The 25431-nt window shown below is 39.5% G+C and overlaps 6 protein-coding genes across 13 annotated transcripts in view; 3 read left to right on the top strand and 3 right to left on the bottom strand.

Annotated features, from left to right (window-relative positions):
* Nompa (no mechanoreceptor potential A) overlaps nucleotides 1–9666 on the top strand; it is a 31366-nt gene extending 21700 nt beyond the window's left edge. For 5 of the 7 annotated variants that reach the window (XM_076801548.1, XM_076801549.1, XM_076801552.1 and 2 more), the window contains 10 exons: nucleotides 194–1001; nucleotides 1867–2438; nucleotides 4057–4235; nucleotides 5216–5364; nucleotides 5690–5836; nucleotides 6383–6472; nucleotides 7242–7611; nucleotides 7956–8125; nucleotides 8199–8342; nucleotides 8755–9666. In XM_076801548.1, coding sequence (XP_076657663.1) covers nucleotides 194–1001; nucleotides 1867–2438; nucleotides 4057–4235; nucleotides 5216–5364; nucleotides 5690–5836; nucleotides 6383–6472; nucleotides 7242–7611; nucleotides 7956–8125; nucleotides 8199–8342; nucleotides 8755–8962 — 2837 coding nt within the window. In that variant the 3' untranslated portion in view covers nucleotides 8963–9666. The remainder of the gene's footprint in view (nucleotides 1–193; nucleotides 1002–1866; nucleotides 2439–4056; nucleotides 4236–5215; nucleotides 5365–5689; nucleotides 5837–6382; nucleotides 6473–7241; nucleotides 7612–7955; nucleotides 8126–8198; nucleotides 8343–8754) is intronic. The other 2 variants (XM_076801553.1, XM_076801551.1) reach the window with 1 other exon arrangement.
* Nucleotides 1–25431, bottom strand: part of LOC143361858 (uncharacterized) — a 176105-nt gene that overhangs the window by 119121 nt on the left and 31553 nt on the right. The gene's annotated exons all lie outside the window — the stretch shown is intronic.
* Nucleotides 9736–15635, bottom strand: LOC143361860 (uncharacterized). Of its 2 annotated transcripts, XM_076801563.1 has the most exons (4): nucleotides 15516–15635; nucleotides 15076–15401; nucleotides 13109–13326; nucleotides 9736–10089 (listed from the first exon to the last, which is right to left on the bottom strand). In XM_076801563.1, exons 2-4 carry the CDS (start codon nucleotides 15342–15344, stop codon nucleotides 9740–9742), a joined length of 837 nt encoding a protein of 278 aa, XP_076657678.1. In that variant the 5' UTR covers nucleotides 15345–15401; nucleotides 15516–15635; the 3' UTR covers nucleotides 9736–9739. The 2 variants fall into 2 exon arrangements, with proteins under 2 accessions (XP_076657678.1, XP_076657677.1); XM_076801562.1 differs by having other exon boundaries at nucleotides 15076–15635.
* Nucleotides 15679–17043, top strand: Bisc (TM2 domain-containing protein 1 biscotti). The gene is made up of 3 exons (XM_076801346.1): nucleotides 15679–16027; nucleotides 16260–16341; nucleotides 16490–17043. Exons 1-3 carry the CDS (start codon nucleotides 15826–15828, stop codon nucleotides 16764–16766), a joined length of 561 nt encoding a protein of 186 aa, XP_076657461.1. The 5' UTR covers nucleotides 15679–15825; the 3' UTR covers nucleotides 16767–17043.
* LOC143361704 (uncharacterized) lies at nucleotides 17180–19656 on the top strand. The gene is made up of 2 exons (XM_076801294.1): nucleotides 17180–17627; nucleotides 17752–19656. Exons 1-2 carry the CDS (start codon nucleotides 17550–17552, stop codon nucleotides 19654–19656), a joined length of 1983 nt encoding a protein of 660 aa, XP_076657409.1. The 5' UTR covers nucleotides 17180–17549.
* Nucleotides 19715–23002, bottom strand: LOC143361338 (mitochondrial potassium channel ATP-binding subunit). The gene is made up of 10 exons (XM_076800676.1): nucleotides 22714–23002; nucleotides 22261–22576; nucleotides 22020–22187; nucleotides 21529–21942; nucleotides 21141–21452; nucleotides 20828–21051; nucleotides 20584–20758; nucleotides 20323–20501; nucleotides 20095–20242; nucleotides 19715–20017 (listed from the first exon to the last, which is right to left on the bottom strand). Exons 1-10 carry the CDS (start codon nucleotides 22770–22772, stop codon nucleotides 19937–19939), a joined length of 2076 nt encoding a protein of 691 aa, XP_076656791.1. The 5' UTR covers nucleotides 22773–23002; the 3' UTR covers nucleotides 19715–19936.

Here is a 25431-nt window from a genome sequence, read left to right as displayed (position 1 = left end):
ATTAAAAATCGCAAATCAAAAGCTTATCGCACATGTAAAAGAGAAAAACATAGAACACAATTGATCGAGTCAAAGTGTGAAACAAAAATGTCTAAAAATCCGGAAGAATATCGTTTTCACCATCATCTTTGAGGAACGTGTGCGAGGATTGACCAACTCGACATCATTTAAGAGAAACATTCTCTTCGTTTAGGGTATCCAGACGACTACGACAAAGGGTACAGCAGCAGCGTGAAGCCGGACCGCTATCCAGACCGTCATCCGGATCGTTACCCTGATCGTTATCCTGATCGCTATCCGGATCGCTACCCCGATCGTTACCCCGACAGATATCCGGATCGGTACCCAGACAAGTATCCCGACCGTTACCCTGACAAGTACCCGGATCGTTATCCCGACAAATATCCGGATCGCTATCCCGACAAATATCCAGACAGATATCCTGACAAGTACCCGGATCGTTATCCAGGTGACAGATATCCGGACAGATACCCCATAACTGGTCAATACCCAATGACTCCGACAGATCCATACCCCGAGCCCATTGACCGGTACCCCATCAACGATCGTTATCCTGGAAGCGACCGTTATCCCGGAGGCGATCGTTATCATACCGATCGCTATCCCGTTAGCGATCGTTATCCAATCAATCCGATCAGCGATCGATATCCGTCCTCGGAGAGGTATCCGATTTCCGATCGATTCCCAGTCAGAGGCGGCGATCGTCGTCCTGTGCCCACTGATCGATACCCTATCCCTGATCCGACGATAGATAGATATCCCCCGAGTAATCGGTATCCGACCGGTGTCGCGAACCGATTCCCAATATCTCCTGGTCGTTATCCCACCGACACCGACCGCTATCCCAACACAATCGATCGGTATCCGGTTCCGGAGGATCCTTTGGATCGGTACCCTACGGCTCTAGGCGGCGCCAGGCCTCACGTTGATCGATATCCTATTAGCGAGAGATATCCAGATAAGGACCTTTACCCGAGCCGGTAAGCTAAGAGGGAAAGGCATTGTCCCCCCCATTGCGAACAGATTATGCTGAGCTTACTGTTCAGCCTCGAAGAAGCTATAACACGAAGTATAAAATAATCTTGTTTCGCCTAATTGTTTTCTAATTAAGTGGGGCGAAATGATACAGTTGGAATAATTTTAGAAGCAATAAGCAACCCTCTTTGTACCCGACGTAGTAATTTTCTTACCAACAGATTTAGATCGCGGATCTTTGCGCAATTTCTCGTTTTCATAGGTTATTTCCTAAAACTTGAGTTCACAGAAAAATTTCGTCAGCCGATCGAAAGACTCGTTGCTACTAAATGAAAAATGTTATTGTATTTTAATAATCATAGTAATTCCTTGCATTTCGTTTTGCACGTGCCATAAATGCATAAGGATCCGCATAAACGCATAATCGTAACATTTTTGGCAACCATAATAAACCTTTGGTTTACATAAATACTACATTTGATGAGCAGTCCTTTCCGTAAACGGATGCTGAAAAACCTACAAAAAAGAACAAATATTTAAATAATCCAGACCTCTAGTAGTAAAGTAGTAAAAAGTTAATCTGGCACGGCACAAAATTGAGTCAAGAATAAAAATACTGTAATTAGTAAATTAAATATAATAGAATCAGAGTATTAATCGTTTCTGAACCGAAAATAAATGTGAAATCACATGCTTCTTGAAATCTATGTGACTCTGTCTTAATAAATCACGGGTAATGATATTTTCTTTTAAATAGTTTCATTGGTTCAATTTTGCTCCTGACTGTATATCGAGACAATACCGTACGGCCCGTAGTTTCTTCCGAATCAATGTCAATAACAACATCACGAAGTATCTTTCTATCGCAAGGTTCCCTCAGCCCTCGCACCCATCCGGTTACCCAGCTAGCTACCCGATCGACGACGCGTACCCCCAGCCTCACCCCGACCGGACCCATTATGGGGGTGCGGGAGGACCCACTCGGCCTCTAGGCTACGGCGGGTACAGCAACGACGGTAGCGTAATCGGAGGCGGGTACATAGGGGAGGGTGGCGTTTTCAACTCCAGACCGTTCGGCACCACCGGTGGACCAATCATCGGGCGACCACCGTTGGTTTCGAGGTGCGACGAGCAGGACAACTTCCGACAAGTCGGGCCCCACACCAGGGTCCGTAAACCTTTCGTCAGACGGTACACCACGGCTTCGTCGTTGGCCCAGTGCGAAAGGGAGTGCGCAGACGCCAGGGACTTCGTCTGCAGGTCCTTCAACTACCGGCCGTACGCGGCCCCCTACGGCGCCGAAAGGGACAACTGCGAGCTGAGCGACCGGGACTCCAGGGACATGGACATGGGCAATCCGGTCTACTACGACACCGGGTCCGATTACGATTTCTACGAGAGGAACAACGGCAGACAGGGCGTCGACGCGGAGTGTCTCGACGGTAAGCGTCGTGACCGGTCTAGGACGCCAGCCTCGTGGGTCTTGCGCAGAAGTTCGCGCCGCGATGGAATACTCGACACGTGGGAATGATTTGATACAGCCCCCAATTATTGTACAGACATTGTCGAACTAGCTTGGAGAAATAAATCGTCTGTTTTTCCACGTGACACACACACACACACACTCCTTTTTGCCTACTGGTTCTCGTTGCACGTCCGAACGCTTCAACCCTTCGTGGTCTTAGTCAGCAACTCGTGCCGTTTCGTTCCAGCTAGTCCGCATTTATTCAATCATTCTCGGACAGCGTCCGCAATTCAGTTGCAATTGAGTAATTCGAACAAATCAAATTTGTTTACACGTTTACGCTCGTGTACTTCTATTAACCATAAAAGTTCTGAAAATAACTGTTTCATACCAGTAAATATTCGCACATCGTTATCTCCGTTGTTCTTGAAGATATAAAAAAAACTGTATGGACCAAAGTTTTTCAGTATGAACAGGACTACAGTATGGCAATAGCAGTTTTTTCATGGATGAAAGAGTTTCGGAGATTTCAAGGTTACCTTCACTTTTCTGAATAGAATCATCTATTTTGCTATGCACTATTCGATGCAGTTCGTAATTATCTACAAAAAAAAAAGTATTTGCTTATGTTCGTCGAGAAATTGTTAATTTAAGAGATATTTAAATTTCCATTTTGTTGAATTCTCTATAGATCTTATTTATCATATTTTCAGGTTTATCGATCAACGCGAAATAAGATCTACAGAATTCATCAAAATTAAAGCTGAAATATCTCTTAAATTCATATTTTTTCGACATACATAATAATAATACTAGCTGGACCGAAATGTGATGACGAGTCAGACTCGACTTAGAACCGCAAAGGGTTAACTCGAGTAGAATTCTTCGTGAAAAACGCATGGAAAAAGGGGAAACGAAACGCACGGTGCGTGCGTGCGCGAACGTTTTTTGTCGGATCGAGTCGTAAGCGTCAAGTTATCGGACAAGCTTCAAACCAATAACGTCTGACGAACTTGAACTGGTTTGAAACTTTTGCAGCTTACTCGAACGAATTTTTTACCGCTCTTTTTTCCGAGCCATCGAAAGTAACTGGATCGTATCTCGAGAAAGTTTTTTTTTATTGTTTACTGAACTTTTCGCGAACGGTCGCAGGAACTTTTGACGAGGAGACTGCGGATTTTTATGAAAAATAAGTATCATTCTTCTTTGAATAACCCAAGGGAGCTGAAACTAATGACGTGAATTCTGTTGTCTACATATTGTCTTAAATTGCGTCCTCTCATTTTCGTCATAAATGCATAAAATCCGCAGTCTATAAATCCGTTTTTCGGACCGTTTATGGATTCTTGAAATTTTCCGAGAAAAGCTTGGAGATTCGAAAATATTCTCGAGATGTATCACTATTTCGGTGTTCATAGTGACGCCTAAAGTGCTCCACTACGTATTCAGTAGTCCGAGACTCCAGTACCGGATGCGTCGAAATGATTATCGCAGCTCGAATCCTCGGAGCGAAGTTTAAGGGCGGTTTTATTCAAAGTTATAATAAGTGGCTGGCAAAGTTATAATAGTAAATTCTCTATATCTGATCGTTCTAGTGAGTCAAGTCTGTAGCGAAGACGGGATGGAATTTACTTTAAGGACACCGGAAGGATTCATCGGTCGGATTTACACTTACGGATATTATGACCGGTGCTTCTTCCGTGGGAACGGCGGCACTGTGAACGTGTTACGAATCAGCGGTCCTCAGGGTTATCCTGAATGCGGCACTCAAAGAGTAAGGAATCTAATTACCTTAATATACTCCGGCATGTATTACGTTGGTACCCGTGAAACTACCATTCGCGTACGTAGGCGTTCCGATGAAAGGATCATTTGCTTCACGACCGTGCCGTTTAATTAAAATCAGTTCTCGCGCGTTTCAATAAACGGAAATGTCTGGACAAATATGGTGGATGCAGAAAATAGAATGAAATGTGGTAGCTCCGTTCGTGGAGTTTTACAAAGTCTTTTTCGCAAATTGGAGTATTGCAAGACGATCGCGCCCATTTTAATCCTATAATCCTCGACAGAGAATTTCATTCGAATTATCGTACGCTTTATCGATTTATGCTATGTTCACCCATAATGCCAAAATTATACCGTTCGTAAAGTCAATCCAATGTTTTGTAAATATTACAAGTAATTTAGCAGAATCGTAGATTAAAACAGTTTAATTAAATGTTACTGATGTAAGCACAGTTTAGCAATCCCTTTTCAATGCTATGAATTAAACTCAACATTTTTTTTTTTTTAATTAATATATGCTTTACCGATTTATCTTATAATTACTCGTAATTTAAGAAAAATTACATTGTTTCTAAGTACAGTTCCAATGTTTTATGAGTATTACAAGTAATTTAGCAGGAGCGCAGACTGAAACAGTTGAGTTAAACGATGTTGATGCAAGGCTTGGGCAAAAACCATTCGTTATCTTCGACCGCAAAGAGTTAAAAGCCAGATGCGAATTTTTTAACATCTCGCGGATTGTTTGCAGTCCACTGGAACAGGGTCGTTCTAAAAAACTAGCGTCGGCCATTGTTAGTTCGTCCTTTTTTGTCAGCGAAGAACCGAGAATATTTCGCGCGCACCAATCCAGAGTGAATGAACGGCAATTTACCGAGAGAAACGTGAAAAAAAATTGCGAAACAACCGGACGCATAAAATTTTTGCAAAAATCCCTGGAAATTCGAGTTACCGCTCGCTGAATTGTTACAGTACGGGGACACAATGACCAACATCGTGGTGGTACAATTTTCCGACTACGTGCAGACCGGAAGAGACAAACGGTTCAACCTCACCTGCCTGTTTCGAGGCCCTGGCGAAGCTGTCGTCACGTCCGGCTACATCGGCGCCGGGTATGCCAGGTCATATCGATTGAGAAACCGTGCCTTGCACCTGGTGCACCCGCCATGTATCCAATTAACCACGGAATGCAGCCCGTGTCGCATTCGTTTGCTTACGACCCCGGTGCAAGCCCACTCGATTGTTTCAGTATCGCCTACGCTTTATCGAAATCGAGCTGCTTTGACAATCGACTTGTCCGAGTCACCAAGCTAGCAAGCTCATTCTCTCGAACACAAACAGAAATTTTTCAAAATTCTTGTCCCGAGTGTGCAGATTACACTCGAAGATTAACGATTAGCGATTGATCTCGGTTTCGCTAATAGTCGTCCAATTTGTATTGTTTAGAGCAGGGTCCCCGATTCCCATCGAGTATCTCCCAGCAGAAAATACTCTGAGTTCTCGAGTGAGGTTGATGATCCTTTACCAAGGCAGACCTACGACCACCATTGCCGTTGGCGACCCACTCACCTTCAGACTTGAAGCTCAAGACGGGTACAATATTTTTCTTTCATAATTCTTTGGACTTCTAAGATCTACTTAGAATCAGACTGCGGATCTTTATGCTATCTCCTATTCCTATGGGCAAAATCTTCGACTCGCAATTAGACTGCAAAGCTTCATGCGAATTTATATTATTATGGTCAACTTTATCAAAACTCAGATAGCCAAGTCTTCCTTAACCCATTGCGCTCCTGCGATCGGCAATTTCTTTTTTTTTTTTTCACCGCGTTGATATTAGTCATATCAAGTTATGCTACATACAATTATCAAGAAAAATATTTTTGCGTAAGATCGAATCGTACTCGAGACAGAGCGTAAAGATTTTCTTTCATTTTACAACTCCGCGAGTGCCGTAAACATATAAAGATCCACAGTTTATTTATACTTAAATTTTTGAAACAGTCATTCTATTCGCATCATCTTCTTCACGACTTGACACAGGAGAAGGAGGAATATTTAACGCAAGCTTTGTCGTAATGGAGACACTGATCAATTTGTTTTGTACTACCTAGTGAATTATAATTGTCTTTCTTGCAGATACAATTACGTCACGGACATCTTCGCCACCAACGTGATCGCCAGAGATCCTTATTCGGGAAGAAGTGTGCAATTGATCGACAGATATGGGTAAATATTCCACAGATATTTTCCCAGACACAAAAGAGTTAAGAGTTATTCTGCAAGGAAAAAAAAAGAAAAGCAATTTAAGTGTCCAGGGCAACAAACGGTCAGCTCGATTTCGACGTGACTGTAAAAGAATAAATTCTTTCGATAGTTCGGTACAACAAACGGTCATATCATGAAACGTTTGCTACCCCGAACTCTTCAATTATATCTTCGCGTATTTCCGACTCTGTCGTTTTTTATCGTTGAAAATAAGGACGAATGTAGATTGATCTACTAACAACTAAAGGATAATGGAGTTTCGTGATACGCGCTGCAGGGTGTAGCTCGAATAAACGTTTATCGAGGGTGTGGGCCAAAACCTTCACGAAAAGTCAGAACTGAGTTCCTTGAACGGATACACATTTTCGTTCTTAACTCCAACGTGTCCACTTTACTTTCGACTTATTAAAACGATTCAAAGAAGAAATTCATTTTTATTCGATTTCTGTTTCTTACGATCGACTTGGAAAATTTTGATGTAAAAGAAACACTTTCTACGCGAATTCTAAGAAACACAAATTGTATGAAAATGTACTTTTCCTTTTACTAACTTTACTAAGCGGAAAATAACGCGCTCTTAAAGTTTTCAAAAGTCCTAACAATTTTGTATTGTACCGATTCAGTTTCGTCATGAATGTATAAAATCGACAATCTAGTGATCGACAACGAGGAATCTGTGATATGACAGATTCGTTCCACTTGTAACACTCGCTATGAATTTGTTGTACAGATGTCCAGTGGATAATTACGTATTCCCCGGATTAGACCGTTTGCGCGACGGGGACAGCCTCGAGGCTCGTTTCAACGCGTTCAAGATCCCCGAATCGAATTTCTTGGTGTTCGAGGCGAATGTGAGGACCTGCCGAGACGGTTGTCAGCCTGCCTACTGTTCAGGCGGTACCGGGAGAAGCGAGCCATCCTTTGGTAGGAGAAGAAGAGACGTGTCGCTAAACGACACAATAGCCGAAGAAAACGAAATAAGCACGATAATCGAGAACGCTGTAAATGACACGTCCCCCGCTTCGAATTCCACCGCTGCTGACGACAGCGACGCCGGCGAGGAGGAAGAGGAGGAGGAACACGTCAGAGAGATGATCGAGGTGGTTCCGTAATTCGATTAATTAAATCAAAATGTTTATGCGTGCTTCGGTTGTCACCGATTCACTTCCTATCAGAAGAAGCCACCAGTTGATTCGAAATCACAACTTCTCGACGCGTTTTGTTTCTCGAGTAGTGTAGAAACATTGAAGGTGTATGTAGTGTAGAAATGAAACATCGAACCCATGTGTCTTTTCTAACAATGAGTTGATTATTATTTCTGTGAATAATAATCAACTATTTATATATAATAATCAATTCCATTGAAATGAAAAGTTTTTCTTTTGCATAAAGATCCGCAATCGAATGATAACGAGCACGTTAACTTAATTCATTTCTGACGCAGGTGCTCGATTCGAGAATGGATATAGACGAGGAGACAATGGTGGAAAGGCAGACCACGGTCATGGAGAACGTTTGCATAACTCCGAACGAGTATTACGGACTGGTGACAGCGGTGGCTGTGCTGGTAGTGCTTCTGGCCTCGGTGGTATGCTTATCTATGCTGATTTATAGGTATGTCTTCCTGACGACGTTGCAGGTTCGCAGGTGTTTACAAAACTAAACCGACCGACATGAACCATTTTAGAAAATACGCTTACGCGGTGATCACGAAGAACCGCAGAGTTGATAAAGCATGCAACCGTAGCAGTCATTCGGACGACGCTTACAGCAGTCGGGCGAATAATTTCTCGTTCTTGCGCAGTGGACTTCAGAAACCGTTTCAATCGACGTACGTACTTCATGAATCAATCTAGAAACATTCATTAACAAATCTATGTTAGATTACTACAACTACACGACAAATGACGCATAGAACGGAAAACATTCGACTAAACATTACTTAATCGTTTGCACGATTGCTGGATAAAGATTCTACCTTTATAAGAAATTCCATCTGCATGTGAATGGAAATAAAACTCCACGATTCGAAGCATTTGAAGGTTGAGTGACACGTTCACTAACAACGTTCTGTTATCTGTGTACAACTAATTCTCTTGGAAAGTCTGAAAGAAAATACTATCACAGAAAAATTCGAAATTATCCAAACATACTAGTTATCCGTTACAATTGTAAATAATGCCATGCATGACGTTCATTCGACTTTTTCTACAGTAAAAATTGAAAAATATTCCCACGCGTAGGTCGATCTCCAGATCGATGAGCAACGTGATCGGCCAACGAGGCGCAAGCAGATCGTCAACGGGTTTGGAAGGTGCTGTCGGATTGTCGTCGAACAGAAGAACCGGCTTCGATCCCAGCGAACCGATTTATACGGATCCGTCGCTGTTCGAGGTTGCTCGTTGCTCATCCCCAAAACCTGCACTTAATGACAACTTCCATTTGATGTAGAAAAACTGGAAACGATCAATGTCTTCGAACGTATTCAAACATGGTACTCCACCATTGAAATTCTATGCGAACCAAAAATTATTTTTACAAGCTAGATATAAAATTCGAACGATGAAAGTATTAATCGTACGTCTTCGGTGTGCGTGGTTCGATCTCAGCGACACTATTTTTTGTAATCATCTGCGTTAACACTCGAGTAACTTGACCTTGATATAATCGATAAGCTTTATCAATTGCATTTCTAAATAACTCATAACGTTTTATTGTGCCTCTCTGTTTCTCCTTCCCCAAAGACGATGATTACAGTGCTAGTCAAATTCAATGACCACTATCAGCTGCGACTGCCATGTCAATAAATTGACAATTCTCTTTTTACTACTAACATATGCATTGAAATCACAATAATCCCATAAAAATACAACTGCTACTCATCATTGTCATGCATCACATTCGTATACATGCACAAGCACTATGATCATGTATTTGTTAATTGAAAACAACGTAATAATTATTTAGAATGAAGCATTCATTACTCCGAAACCTCTTCCATGCTACACAGTACATTTCTTTCCAATCAAAAGTGGTTAAATTCTCCCTTTATCCTTATTATACGAAAATCATCAAGTAGTTAATGTTACGAACTTGTATTTATTACGATTACGTTTCAATTGTAGTTAGAGAACATAAATAGATACAACAGAAGAGATACAATCTTCCTTTATTTGTATATCGATCTTTTTTCAGGGAAATAACTGTTTTCGCTGCGCTGTTATTACATTAATCTTCTTTCATTCGATCAAGCTTGTACGTAAAAAGAAGCATCCTGAGCCTTGCCTCCTCTTTGCGATAATGAGCCTCCTCCAGTTTAATTCTAGCCTCCTCTTTCAACATGGCAGCGATGTCTACCTTCATTTGCGCTTCCGAAAGAGCCAACACATGCAGCTCTTCCTCTCTATGAAGCGATCGTTTCACTTTACGGGGTTGGTCGTGACTAGAGAACGGCGGAGACATCACCGTTTGAGTCCCGTTCGACTTGAAAATCAAACGACTTCTCTCCGGCGTGTTCTCTTTATCCAACCTGTTGGCGATCGGGGAATAGGATCCTTTCGTCGACTTTTCCAAACAATCTGCCAACAATCGATGTTTAAATGCAGTACATTAAGCAAACGTGAATTGATCGACATTCAATGTAACTTGACTCGACTTCAATGTCGATCGACAAGTTTTATTTAGGGTAAGGGACCCAATTACACCGTCGGGGTACCAATTACTGTGCCTATATTAATTATGCTTATTTTTAAAGCATAACGAATATTTAAAAAGCGATATATAACATACATATTAACTGATTTTAATGAACAAAATTTAATAACTCTTTTTTAATATTCATTATGCTTTAAAAATAGGTATAATTAATACAGGCGTTACGAGCCAGGGCTGCGAGCAACGCGAGAGGCCGGCGAGGGGTTGTTACCCCAGGAATATGGTTTCAATTTGTTAGTTAGGTACACGGACGCACCCAATCCGAAATTGGGGAGCCGCTGGGATAGTTGACGTCGAGGACGCACCTGATGAGAAATCAGGGAACCTCTGGGAGGTTGGAGTCAAACGCAGACGCACCCGATGCGAAACCGAGGAGCTACTAGGAGGATGAAACTTCGTGAACGCACCCAATGCGAAATAAGGGAGTCACTAGGAGAGACACGCGGCGAACCCGATATGAAAGGAAGGTGGATAACTCACAGACGCACCCGATGCGAAACCAGGGAGCTGCTAGGATACGGAAGAACCCAATACGAAATCACGGATCCGCTAGGATGGAATAGTTTTCGTGGACGCACCCAATGCGAAACCGGGGAGCCACTAGGTGGGAGAAATCTTCGTTGCTTTCGAATTTAAGATTAGTAAGCCTCGTAACTTATATATAATTTAATTGATACAATCCGAGCGGTAAGATTGTATCGTGTGGGAACGTTCAATTATTAGATTAGGATTTCAGGCAATAATTAAAGGTTGTAGATTACGCGAGTTAACAAACAAGACAAATATATTCTGAATTAAGATAATTACAAATGTAGTTGTTTGTGTCGCGAGTGAATGTAATAAGTGTACAATTGGAGAAATTGTTACCTATGATGCACGGTGTTGACGCACTGGCAATGCGGGGTCGGAGAGCGATTGTTGAAAGCCAAATATTATAGAATATACACGAACTAACGGATTCTATAAGGTTACGTTTGATTCGAAAGGGACGTTAACCCGATCTCACTAGAATTGACGCGACGTGACTGCACGAGTACTGAACCGCGTCTGAATCTCGACTGAACCCCTTCTCGATCTCAACTGAACCGAAGAGGATGAAAATGAATGGGTTTATATACCCTAAAAAATGAGAGGGAAATGTGTCTGTTTTATTCTACGGTCGCATACTCGTATTTATCGTTTCGAGTGCGTTTAAGGTTTGCAGCTGGATCTTTGTTTAAAGGGTAAAACGAAGGGTTAGCCAGGGTGTTTCCTATCAGAGACTATCTTGACAAAACATTCCAGAAGAGAATGTTTTCAAGATTTCCATAAGAAGAAATCGTACGGTGCTGTTACTGAATCATGCTTCGTGCCAGTTGCGTCCAGCCGGAGCACAATCATCCCTTCTATAAACAAGGGGCCTGTTGGGACGCTTTTCGTTCTCAGAAAAGAGATTAGAACTTCTAATCGAGTGAACGTGGAGAAACGTCTCCATACGTAACACAGGAATAGTAATTGGTAGCCCCACAGTGTAATTGAGACCCTTAGCCTAGCAAGTCATGTTTCTTTAACGATACTGTTCAAAATCGGACAATTTAATACAGGTTTTGCACTACAAATTAACTCTTTCGCAGGACTTATTCGCCCTTTTGCAAATAAATTCACCCTTTTGCAACTCAAGTTTTTCTACAAATTGGTTTTCTTAAGCTACTTTAACAGAAGAAAAATATCCCATGTAAGGTTATTATTCCGTAAGAAAAGTTTTATTGCATATATGAGCGCGCAAGTAGCGACGACTAAAATCACGAAAAACTACAAAATGTCATTGTATTACTTCACTTTTGAGTCATCTACAAGATGAATTTGATTTACGAAAAGGTGAATGTGATCTGTGAAAGAATGAATTTAATTTGCAAAAGAGTGCATTTGATTTGCGAAAAGGTTACTTTGGAGTGGAGAAAGGTGAATATGTGAAGGTAAATGAAGAATGTACTCTCCGTACCTCACAAGAAGTCTCGCGGGTCCCCCCTCGCTCCGCCTATCCCCACCGTTGATGGCCCCGTAATCCCAATCAGTGTCGCCAGATGAGGAGAGGGAGCACGAATCGAGGGGAAAAAGTTACCCTCTCTCTCTCTCTCTCTGTCCTCTGCCAGTGACGGAGTATGCACGACAGAGATGAAACGCGTCACAAGTCTGGATCTGGCGACTCTGGTCCCAATGTTTAGGCGCTGATGTCACACGCTACATAGTAAATATAATATGTGACCGCTTTAACCAATAGGTCGCTAGAGCCGAAAACGCATGTGAAACGCGGCGTGTCCTTTCCACTTCGACCAATCGATCCCGCATTCCTTTCACGGGACTTCTAGTGAGGCACGCTCAGTAATGAAATTGAATTACATTTCATTGAAGTTATATTCCCCAAAGTTTAGGAGATTTTTATATACTACAAACGCATAAAGTTCTGCAGAATAGTAACTCCCATCCGCTCGTGGGATACAAATTCACCTATTTTGTGTTTCTAGACATAGTTTCATGAAAACACAATTGGTCAAATTGAAGTATGAGACAAGAATACAGGAGAGTCTATCGTATAGCAATTTCTTAGAAACTTAATTTACATTAAATTAGGCCTGATCAACTCGCGGCCCGGGAGCCATATTTGGCCCGTTCTCCCACTTCTTCATTCCGTTAAGGTGGAAAATGACTTCCTCCTCTCCCATTTGACACGGTTGTATCACCAGAAGCACATGGCATTTGTTTCTATCGCGAACCTATTCGTATCGTCTACTACACCATAAGAAGGACCCTAAGGTGGTGCCGGAGTGGGTGAACGGACAGATTGACGATGGGAACCGTGTGCGGCTCGCGACGAAGAATGGAAAATGGAGAAGAACACCTTACCTGAATCTTTATTCTCATCTCTCGAGGTCTGTTTCGGCTTCAAAGTACAAACGCTTTGCAAAGTGAACGGTTCCGATTCTTTTGGCTCGAATACCACGTTTGGGGGTAATCCCACAGTTCCGGTTGGTATCGGAAGCTCTGACAAAGAAGTCCTACTCTCCCAGAATTTAGAGCATGAATGGTCCTTAGACAAATGGCAGATACTTTTCGAAATGTTTCTGGAAAGATTCGAAACGCGCACAGACACTTTTCTGTATTTACTTTCTCTCTTAGAAATTTAAATAGTATTAATGCAATTTTTGAATTTGTCATAGTGAAGGAAGAGAAAATTTAATGTCGTTATTTCAATCAAACTATCTTCTTGAAAACATAAACTTTTGATAAATTCGAATTGAAAAAGTCGAAAAATTTGCAAAATGTCTAAAACGACTGTTGCAAGACAGTGTCGTTGACGGCGCGCCGCGCAGTGCCGCCGGCACGCTCCATCGATCAACAACAGCACAGTGTCATGAATCAACGGCTATCATGCGCTAGTATATACAAATTCTCTTGTTCTAGAATGTTCTAGACCTCTTCTTCCCTAGATCCTCCCGTGCCTAGAACCCCGCTCCCTTCTCTAGATCTTCCGCTTCCCCTTTTTCCTAGATCCCTTCCTCCCACCCTTTCCATAGATCCCCTCCTCTCATTCTCTTTTCTTGATCCCCTCATCCCTTCTCTTCACCAGATCCCATCTTCCCTTTTCTTCCCAAGATCCCCTCTTCCCTCGCCTCCTCTAAATCTTTTCCTCCTTTCCCTTCCCGAGATTCTCTCTTACCCTTCCCTTCTCTTTAGAACAGCGATGGGCACGGTAGGAGCCCCTGAGCTGCCTGCTTCCCCCACCAACGTCTTTTTCGTGCAGCCTCGTGGCTTCGTCTCTTCCCTCGTACGTCCCGCCATAGCTGACCATGTTGGTGGGAGAAGCGTTTTGTCTGCCGCAAGCATCCGTGCCCATCGCTGCTTTAGAATGTGTTCCCGTCGAATTTGCCGAACGTTGCAGTGCTTGGTTTACTTCTATACCCCGTCTGTGGTTAAAATAGAAAATTTGAATATTCCCACAAAGTATGGAATACTGGAGCCATCTAGTGCCGGCGAACGTAAACTACTGTAGTTCCTGGAGGTATGCAACCCTTGATCATCCTGTGTCCTTCATTACATACCTCTAAAGGTATATACATTTTTTTATAAATCGACACCAGTAAAACGAAATATAAGACCAATCGAAATTTGTAAATTGTTTTCAGATCGCTGCACACTTAATAGCGCCGAACATATATGACACCAGACCAACGTCTACGTATTCATTCCTATCAAAGGGAGGAAAAAGGAAAAAGGAGGAGTACTGGTGCCGTGCTGTTGTCGATACGTGGACACACTTCTATTATAATACATGTAAAGAATGTCAAAACGTGGACATTGATCCGATGTCGGTCATCAACCTTTTATCCTTAATAAACTTTACAACGAACAGTTAACACAAGTGTTCATCTTTAGAAAACATATTCTTTATGCATTGATTTTCGCATAACAATATATACATACAGAAACTGTAAAAGAATAAACAACCTAATCAGTGATTAAAATATTGTTCAAAATTTGATATCAGTTTTTAAAAATTATTTTGCAATTTCATTAAATACGAATGTTTCGCCGATGAATGACTATAACGATTCTTTATTTATGTGTATGTACCGCGACTGAAACTCAGGCTATCGACAACATCTATTTATTGTTACGGCTCGATAGTCTTTAAAGATTTAGAAATTCAGTTCTGACTTGAAGAACTTGTAGAATTTCTCACAGACAGTCTCGTACCAAAAATGATTCACATTTATTATGTCACATTAAAGATTCTTTATTTCTGAATGTTCGTAGACATTTAATGAAAAAATTTTCGAAAAGAATAAATGTAATTAGTGAGTCATAATTACCGCAACTTTTTCTCTTCCCGGTTACGTTTGCAAGCTTTCATATTTTCCCAACAGCGTCTTAATTGCACCGCCGAACGTACACCTTGAGGACCTACCATCGAGTTGTAGTCTTCGGCAAGTTGAGACCAGGCTGACTTTCGTTTGCACATTGATACAGGATCAGATTTCTTTTCCTCGATGTCCTCGTATTTATTTATCAACGTTATCAGTATTTCCCGTTCCTCGAAACTATACGTTTTTCGAGTGCTCTTCAACGATGAAGCAGCCATTTTAATCAAAATAAATGCTATAGACTATCCTAGCCGTCTTCTATTGTTTAATTCGCGCTGCAAGCACAAATACTGTGATAACTGTGGTAATAGTATGTGCATTTATTCTACAGTAAAATAAATAATAATGCACAAATCAATTTGTACAATTGTAAATTTATATAACCGTACGTCGGTACTCGTTAACATCAGTTAATAAATACATAACACGACCTTCAAATAACCTAGACTTCCTATCGTTGAAAACATTCTATCAAGCAATAAATTACCCGTCAATCAAATATTAGAGAATTCATAATAATTATACGTACGTCTTTATATAATTCGTACGTCTTTCGAGTAGTTGGCGCCAGGGTATATCAATTCTAATGGCAGTGCGTTCAAAATACAACAAACATGCACGGGATATCGTGGAACTACTGGAGACGTTGAATCAAGTGATAGTCTGGTGATCGAAGTAATTGTTATAAAATGAAACGGCATGTTTCATCTGATGCGATTCCTTAGCGGACTTCTGTTGCTTGTTCTATTGATACCGCTGGGCAATGGTGCGGACAACACGTATGAGATCGACTGTAGTAACCTACGAATGGGACAGTACATCTGTCCTCATCCCGATTATGATTTCATAGACCCGGAGACGCAACAACCGAAAGGTTGCACCAAGGAGAATAAGGCCAAGGGTGAGACAACTTTCTCTTTAAATCTACCTTTCCTTTAAAAATTAGCAAAATAGTGTGACATAACCTATACAGCTTATTCGTTGTTACGAAATTCGTTGAACTAGCGACTCTTCCACTTTATTTCTTCCTTTCTTTGACAATAGTATCACTATCACATTCAGTTTCATGTTGAGATTTTAACGTACCACAAAGTATAAAAACGTAACTCATATACTTTTTCTGTCCTTATCAGTGTTGTGTCTGGCTGCAGATGGCCTCATTTGTACAGAAACAAAAAATAACACGTTCAAGAAGGATATTCCTTGTAAATGGACGTAAGTACATGCTATTACACTGATACTTTAATAAATATTGACGATCAGTGGGTGTGATGAAAATTGCTGCATTACATTGTTATTTTCCTTACATTCAATTACCATGAAATAATGTTGCGTGAATTAATGTAGCATTATCTTTTTACAGAAATGGATATTCCTTTGCAACATCGTTGTTACTCTCCATATTTCTTGGCATGTTTGGAGCAGATAGATTTTACCTAGGGTATCCAGCGCTGGGTTTACTTAAGCTGAGTACTTTCGGATTCCTCTTCATTGGCCAGTTTGTCGATGTTATACTTATAGCAACACAAATCGTAGGACCTGCAGATGGTTCGCACTATGTGATGCCATATTTTGGTGCAGGGATTCATATCATAACAAGTAATAACTTTACGTACAGAGTCACGCAGTACGAATGCTGAAAGTGTTCTAACAATTGATAAATTATTATTACTCCAAAAGAAAAAAAATTGTACAGTCCAGGCTTTTATCGCGAGCAACGATATGCAATCCTAGAATTGAGTCCTATTTCAACATACCTGGAAGCAAATTGCTGTGTATGCTATTTTAATGAGCAAAGAAAACAAATCACCTTGTAGATATGTAATTCAACGAAACATTGTATATACAGATTTGTTACTGACTTATTATATCTATTGCCACTATAGTCGTATAATAAATATTTGTTTTTATTTCTAAGCTTCTCATTTTTCCTTACACCATTTCCTGAGAAACTATCTAACAACAAACGTTGCGTTTGCATTGCGTTATCTTACCTTGTACTTTTCATTAGCATGCACTATTGTGAAATCTCGACCGCCCTTGGATGCATATATTTTTTTATTAAATCATAGAACGTGCTTGCCGAAGTGATCTGCCGCGTTTGATTACATACAAGCCTTAATTGCAACAGCAACGCAAAGACTTTACTCGCTCACGAGAATACACATTTTCCATGAAATAATTAGTGAATCTGGTTGCTCGCATTTTTTCGTTGTCAAAAACTGACACGAAATGACGTTAATCTCGTCGCTGGATTTATCACGTGCAATTATTATCGAGCACGTCTTTGATATAAAAGTGCTCGAACGCGCAGTTATGAGAGCCATAAAATTTAAGGAACGACCAAAAAGCGTGTACGCTGACTGGCAAGACAGGACGAAACCTGATCGGTGCTTACCAATCGATTAATATAAGCATCTAATATGAAGGATTACCTTATACTTCTGCTAATTCTACAAATTATATCGGGCAGCGTTAATCAACCAGTACAGAATCCATTCGTAAGTGCTATTTTCTTTTCGTTTTTCTAATAACACATTTCTGTTAGTTAATTGTCATAAAACAAATAATCTTCAATTGAGCAAAACATTCGTATTTTATAAATGTAAGTTTATTTCCCTACAGGACTTTGACAACAGTGACATAGATGTTCAGAGCAACAAGTACAGATATAAGAAAGATTTGAACTCTCAATCACCGTTTTGCAATAACACTCAATACTTTGATGGAGAACAAAAACGCTGCATAGATATCGTTGGTGGTGGTACATTACTTTACGTGAATAAGACAAAGTCGTGTGGTGTAAATGTATTAAAGCCCCATTGCGGCAATCCTAAACATTACTACATTTGTAAGAAAAATGAAGCAATCCTGGCTCAATGTGGAAGAGATCAGTATTTTAGCTTTCATTTGCACAAATGCGTCCACGTTAGCCGTCAAGAAGAGGTCACTAAACCAATCAGCTCTGGCCAACGAACATTTGATTCTATAAAATTGCCTGCGTGCAAGAAATCTGGATCATTTCCAGTGCTGAACGACTGTACTTTATTCTACACTTGCGAAACTAAAGACCGCCGGATGTCCCAGACTGTTTTCAAATGTCCAAGGACTATGGTTTATGATGCGGAAACAGAAATGTGCAGCATTTCTGCTACGTGTGATAACATATATTTAAACGTCTCTTCGATATGTGAACCTAACGCAGAAGGAAGAATAGCTCTGTTACACAGAGAACATGAATTAGAAGACGAGACCACAAGTATTTACGAGAGCGAAATTACATCGACGACAGATTCCGATGTAGTACAGATGCCTCTTGCATCCGATAAATTTAATGACTTCGAAGGCACGAATTCGACAGAAGATATTTTGAATACGTTAAGTTCTTCAAGTACCATTGATGTTATTGCAAGTACTACAACTTCGGAGAATCTTGCTTTATCGCTTCAAACGGAAACCACTGATCCATCGTTACAAACTTCTACTTGGGATGAAGAAATATTAAATAAACAATTTGATGTGGCTGAAACAACTACTGAAGATTCCTTGACAAGTGAAGAACCATTAGAAACGACTGCTACGGTAGAGAGTTCAAATGATCAAAATGATGAAGTTACACCGAATACTATGTATTCAACAAGTACAAGTGATTTTACATCTTCAAATCCTATAGTAGGAGCTGCAAACCCACAAATCATTGTCGACTCTACAGCTCTAGGGGGAATAAGCACGTCTACAGAAATTAATACAAATGAACCATCAGTAGATTCCTCAACTCAGCAAGGATCACGAGGTTTAAACGAAGAAGAACGCAGTGAACATCCAACTACCGAATTCAGTTGGATTGAGTTTACCTCCACGATTTCATCGATTGAATTATTTACATCTTCCGGATCTGGCAACGAAAGTACAGCTTCCAATTCTGACATGTTGGTTGGTAATTCACGTTATCTAAATAAATTGTTAACTTCTACAGAAGATGCCAGTACTACACCCATAGAAAGTTTTGCAAATTCTGCGTTGTCGGATGAATCAGTGCCTGATATCGTAGGCGCTTTTAATGACGCTGCGTTTTCAACTAGCACCGACGCAGCGAATTTTGTCAGTACAGAACCTGCAGAAAATATGGCTTACAAACCTGGCGAGCTAAATGATACTTCCAACGACATGGAGCAAATAATACAGAATTTCACGTCGACCTTAAATGCTGTATCAGTTTTGGAATCAGCTTTAGATACTAACGGAAACAGTCCATTAGATTCATCAGATTCTAAATTGAACTCAAATTCTAGTACTGAAGCGAATAAACAATCATGTGAAGACATGTTACAGTCTTTGCTTGCACGACTGGAGAAGAATGAAACTGCCGCAAACGAGCAAGATGTAACAGCATCCCACGAGTTAAACCCTAGAAGAACGATATCATCGCATATCGCATTACCTTTAGCGACGAGACTATTAAATATCACGGGCAGATTCGAACATCGTTTACGAGATATTCTGAACAAAATTCCTAAATCTCGTACATAGATCTTACATGAATATTTATTCACAAAATTTATTCGTAAAATTCAATGAGATATAGACGTAAGGATGCAAATAAATAAGTTATATTTATTTAAAAATATAAATATCTATTTATTTATGTATATATATCGAGCTAATTTAGTTTATTTTCAGCCAACATAATCCAATATTCGTCGTCAAAATTTCTTTTCCAAACACATATAGTAGTACCATAAAATGTGAATATTTTGTATCATAAATACTGATCCCAGTCATCGTAATATACTTCGAAATTTCACTACAGTTATATACTTTCTTTATCTTGCTCACTTACTAAATTATAGTATATACCCCTCATTTTTAATAACTCTGTATGCGAACCCATCTGTAAGTATAAATTATGGTAATAAATATTTTGCTGAAAATGATTAAACGATTTTTGTTGTTTATTATGTACGATACCTCCACGATAACTCCTTTTTGTAATACAACAATGATGTCAGCAGCTTTCACTGTACTCAACCTGTGAGCAATTACTAAAACTGTCCTACCCTTTGTAGCATCTTCTAATGCTTTTTGAACAATTCTCTCGCTTTTATAATCTAATGCGCTACAGATTTATAGGAGACATAAAATTATGAAAGATTTCAATACTGAAACGTACAATATAGTATTATATATTATTCTTACCTCGTAGCTTCATCCAATATTAATATAGATGGTTTTTTTAGTAAAGCTCTGGCAATTGCAATTCGTTGCTTTTGTCCACCGGAAAGTTGCGCTCCTCTTTCACCTACTCGGGTTTCGTATTTATCCGGGAACTTCATGATGAACTCGTGAGCATTTGCGTTCTTCGCAGCTTCAATGACCTTGAAATGAAATGAATAAGATATTCGATAAAATATTATGGAACGCACAACCTGTGTAATTTTCAAAAACATCAATAATTACATCTTCGTCTGTAGCATCTTGTTTCCCGTATCTTATATTTTCCATAACGCTTGTAGCAAATAAGATTGGTTCCTGATCAATGTACCCTAAAACATTACCTCGTAGGTAACCAGCATTAAGAGTCCTTAGATCTTTACCGTCAATTGTAATTGATCCCTCGTCAACATCGTAAAGTCTAAATGAAATGTAATTTTTGTATTTAATAAATAAGGTCTTTCGAAGTTCATTACATCGTAAAAATTACCTTTCCAATAATACGGCGACCGTTGATTTACCATTACCGCTAGAACCAACGATAGCTACCGTTTTTCCAGCAGGAATGCTCAAATTAAAATTCTTTAAAATAACGTGTTCAGGTCTGGTAGGATAGCTAAATTTCACATCCTTAAAAACTATATTTCCAGCAAGAGACTGGTCCATTATAATTTCTCCAGTTACCATCATTGGTGAAGGTGGCATATCCAGATACTGTAAAGATATAATATTATATAACAGAGCAAATATTTTAAGGAATGTTAAGAACTTATTTGCGAGTTTAAGACAGTTTATATGTATACCTCGAAAATTCTGGCGCCAGCACTAATACCTCTAACATAGGTTCCAAATAGCAATGATAATTGTGACAGAGACCTCTGTACAGTTTGAGTAGCCATTAAAAACGCCATTAAATCTCCTGGAGTCAATTGTCCAGTCGACATTAAATGTCCACCAAAATATAACGTACAAAGTAAAATACCATTCAAAAATAAATTCGTTCCCCCTTGAAACAAACCAATTCCAAAACCCAATTTTTCATATAATATAAATCCCTGTTCAACTTCTTTTGAAAACATTTCTACTTCTTTATCCTCTGCTGCAAAAGCTTTGACCTGTTCGAGAAATTGAAAAAAGTATTAATTGGATTTATAGGTTTACACAAAAAAGGCTTTGGTTTATTTCAAATACCGTTTTAACATTTTGTATGGCTTCCTCACAAACAGCTGTCGATTTAGAAGTCTGACTTTGCGCCTTCGCCGATAATTGTCGCAAATTTTTTCCAAGTAGTGTACCAATCAAAATAATAGTGGACATAGAAATCACCATTGCAGTAGTCAATTCCGATGAAATTATTATTACGGAAACTACACACCCAGCAATCTGTGCTGTGCTTCTTAATCCTTGGGATATGCATGCTTTAAACGCGCTTTTAAAATCTTGTACATCACTTGTTAACCGACTGACGATTTCACCACTGCGATTTTTGTTGAAGAAAGTGATGTCTTGCAGAATAATTGATTTAAAAAGATCTTGTCGCAAGTTCATCGCCACTTTTTCGCCCACATGAGAAAGCGTATAAATGTACATAAATGTGAAAAATGCCTGAGAATAAAATTATAAATTATTTGATAAATAAAAGAAGAAGACATTCATTATTTGTTAGGTCAATAGCTACGTACTTGTGCAATATACATACGTGCCAATGCAAATGCAGGCTGTGTAAGTTGCAGAAGCAAATTTTTCTTGTTATCATCTCCGTTACTCTTAGCAACTTTTGTTAACACATTTATCACATTACCCACATACTGTGGAATCCAAATGTTTAGTATAGCTACTGCCAGTGCACTCTAAAATTATATATAACATTATGCATAATACAACATTTTGATACATATATGTAACAATAGCATGTACACTTACTGATAAAGCTATTAGAAACTGCCATAAATACGGATACAAATATTGTAAAAATTTTTTCCATTTAAACTCCAAATTGTCGTCACTCTCGAGATCTCGTAGAACCGTTCTAAGTGCTTTGCATTCTACAATTGTACTATTTGACTTTATTATACATGTTGCTATTACACCTACAGCACCAAACCCAAATTTTATAATGGATGGGACAAATTTTAATTTGGTACTCTTGTCGGTTATACGTTCCTTTACATTGGAATTAAAATTTCTTTTCGGTATATTAAACAATTTACATCTTGCTATGAATGTCAACAATGAATTTCTGCAAAAATAAATTTAATAATGAGTATATTTTACTGATAAAACAACCGATAAAGACAGTAATACCATTGACACCTTGTGTCTCATTTTCAATAAGAATCATAAATGAAACATTCTATAATTACATATAATTCGTACCTTGGACTTTGTGTATGATTAAAGCAGGTGTTAAGCAACACTGCTCGCAGTATCGACATTTTAATAAATTAATATTTTCTTGCTAGTAAACTCAAAATATGCACTTACACTTGTATTCAACTTATTCTCTACTATACAATGTATACAACCCAATCATGTTAGTAAAATAAACTACATTCTCTAAGTTTTATGAGATATTAGGAACATTGTTATTGTGTAATAAAATTTAGATGAACGGAAATTATACAAGGTTAACTAATAATATTGTATCAAGGGCAGCGCCATATTTGAATATTCACGGCAATTTTATTTCCAAGATTTATCGCTAGATAGCACTTACTGTACCGTCCGACTTAAATTTCTATTTTTGCATGTGTTCAAACTTAAAAGGTAACAATAATTTTATTACCAAAAATAGAGTTTGTAATTCTCAAATAAATCTAAAAAGTTAATTATTGGATATAGGAGTAATCGTGATCAATTAGTTTAAAAATAAACTAAATTTCTAAACTCTTGGAAAATGTATTTAAATTGTAAAAGAATTCATTTCAAAACAAATGAATACTGTATGCTGAAGATACGTTTAATTATTCAAATATAAAAGAATATTTTACATTAGACTAATATCATGTTTCTTTATGTTCCCAAAATCTACCAACAGATTGACTTTTCCCCTTAATCATATTCGTGAACTTATAAATGCATATTTGTTTATAATATTAAATTTTTATCCCAAAATAATCTATTTCTTGCATTAAGTAAAAGCGTTAACGCTTTATTAACTATTCGAATTATGTTTTTTACGTCCGTATGATTTTTACCTTTTCTTTAAAAAAGGGTAGGAAGTGTAGCTTATTCCTGTTTTTAACTGTTTTGTTAAAATGTAATAGTTTCATACAAGTTTTGTATATATTCTGTATATATTGTATATATGTGTATATTCAGGGTGGGATTATAAATACTATTAAGCGTAAAAATCTAGTCTTCAAGATCATTGGATCCAAGGACGCGTAATTTACAAATAAGAAGGCTCATTAGACACTAAGGGGTGTATTTTATAAATAAGAGGTAGTATTAGGCCTTGCGTATATTTCACAAATAAGGGAGATCATTAGATTTCAGGTGTATTCTATAAATAAGAAATAATACTAAGTTTTGGGGCGTATATCTAATAAATAAGGAAGATTGTTAGAGTCTAAGAGGCCTATTTTACAGAGAAGGCATAGGCCGTGGTGTCAATGGGTTTGAAAAGCCGCGTGCGCAGTGCGTCCAGGGTTAAACCGACAAGAACGGTTCGCAAGTCAATCGGAACGCATTCAACGATGTAATTACAATTGCAAAATGTTCGAGCATCGACGAGCCAATGAGCGTGACGGCAATCATGGAATGGCGGTGTACAACATCAAGGTCTCGTGTCATTGCCAGACTCGCGAAGCACTTGGACGAGTACTTAATACTACCCTCCCTCGTGTATTCAAGGCGGGGGCGAGCGTTTCAGAGCGCGGTGTAATAGCCGCACAGGCAATTAAACGTGGCAAATGCATAAATACACGTTATTAACTTTGCGTACAAAGAGGCTGCTGGGACGATTAGGCCTTTCAAGGCTCAACCGTACACCCTAAATCTCCTCTCTCTCTCTCTCTCTCTCTCTCTCTCTCTCTCTCTCTCTCTCTCTCTCTCTCTCTCTTTCTCTCTCTCTCTCTCCTAGTCAGCGAACGAGTAGCAATTTTTTCGAGCTTTCTCGTACGCTGCCGATGCATTACCCAGCCTGGTCAAAGCTCTGGTGTTCCTAAGTAACGCAGAGAGAACAACAGCAACCGGTTATTACCCGCAAGAAAAATCCGTGTGTTTTACCGAGATAAGTCTGCAAGTGGCTTGTTACGACCAGGGCTTGCGTTTGAGCATGCTTTTCATTTCCCTGAGGCGTTCAATCCTCCGCGCTTTCAAAACGGCTTGCGATACGTGTCTCGAGAATATCTTCGCGTAAACAAGTTCGCGTTCATATCTTCGGTCTCTCGTACACAACGCGACGAGCATTTTACAGTCACTATTTTTTTTTATAGTTCCAATTCGTTCACCCTCTAAACCGACCATTCGATCCGTTCATCTTCTTGTTGACCGGGAAAACGTACATTTAACCCTTGCAAGGCTTTTCTCTCAATCAAAATGCACTCTTCTTAATATTATATGGTAGCTCAATATTTGAACTACCATGTTATTGGGACAAAGAATGATTTGATCAGCTGCGAATTCTATCGTTAATGATCGAAAAAATGTAATTCTACGGACACGATAAATCTAATTAATTAAACTACCGGATAAAGGTATCGTCCGCGTGTGTCGGAGGTGCCAAACACGGTGAGGATTGATCGTACCAGTTTCAGAAACCCGAAAAAAGGGGAGCGCCACGGTCGTTTATTCTGTACGTGCAATGGATCGCGGGTAGAGCAGCATGGCCGCGGCCGGCGCGTTAAAACTGTTCCTTCGACAAAAGCCATCGAGCCCGAGGTCAGCCTCTTAACCCAGATCCCCCGAAGACACCCGTTCTCCATGTGCACACGGTTCTCGTTTATCGGCGAGCGTCAACGCGACGGCAGCGAATATAGCATAGAATCCCTCTTTCCCTGTCAACCAAGCAACGCGACGAGAGAACACGAGTTTTTCGGCGAGGAACAACAAAAAAAAAAGATAGAAAAGAAAATGGTAGAATTCTTCGGG

Source organism: Halictus rubicundus, chromosome 15 (assembly GCF_050948215.1).
Source record: "Halictus rubicundus isolate RS-2024b chromosome 15, iyHalRubi1_principal, whole genome shotgun sequence".
Taxonomy (NCBI): Eukaryota; Metazoa; Arthropoda; class Insecta; order Hymenoptera; family Halictidae; genus Halictus; species Halictus rubicundus.
Note: the sequence above shows the minus strand (reverse complement) of the source record. Positions and strands in the feature narration are given on the sequence as shown.

Coding starts and splice junctions, on each gene's coding strand:
- LOC143361704 (XM_076801294.1), top strand. CDS start 17,550: ATGAAGGATTACCTTATACTTCTGCTAATTCTACAAATTATATCGGGC. Junction 17,628..17,751: donor AACCAGTACAGAATCCATTC/GTAAGTGCTATT, acceptor ATTTCCCTACAG/GACTTTGACAACAGTGACAT.
- Bisc (XM_076801346.1), top strand. CDS start 15,826: ATGTTTCATCTGATGCGATTCCTTAGCGGACTTCTGTTGCTTGTTCTA. Junction 16,028..16,259: donor CAAGGAGAATAAGGCCAAGG/GTGAGACAACTT, acceptor TGTCCTTATCAG/TGTTGTGTCTGGCTGCAGAT. Junction 16,342..16,489: donor GATATTCCTTGTAAATGGAC/GTAAGTACATGC, acceptor ATCTTTTTACAG/AAATGGATATTCCTTTGCAA.
- LOC143361338 (XM_076800676.1), bottom strand. CDS start 22,772: ATGTCGATACTGCGAGCAGTGTTGCTTAACACCTGCTTTAATCATACA. Junction 22,577..22,713: donor AATCATACACAAAGTCCAAG/GTACGAATTATA, acceptor TTATTTTTGCAG/AAATTCATTGTTGACATTCA. Junction 21,943..22,019: donor CACGTATGTATATTGCACAA/GTACGTAGCTAT, acceptor TTTTATTCTCAG/GCATTTTTCACATTTATGTA.
- LOC143361860 (XM_076801562.1), bottom strand. CDS start 15,344: ATGGCTGCTTCATCGTTGAAGAGCACTCGAAAAACGTATAGTTTCGAG. Junction 13,327..15,075: donor CGGGAAGAGAAAAAGTTGCG/GTAATTATGACT, acceptor GAATCTTTCCAG/AAACATTTCGAAAAGTATCT. Junction 10,090..13,108: donor AGATGAGAATAAAGATTCAG/GTAAGGTGTTCT, acceptor GATTGTTGGCAG/ATTGTTTGGAAAAGTCGACG.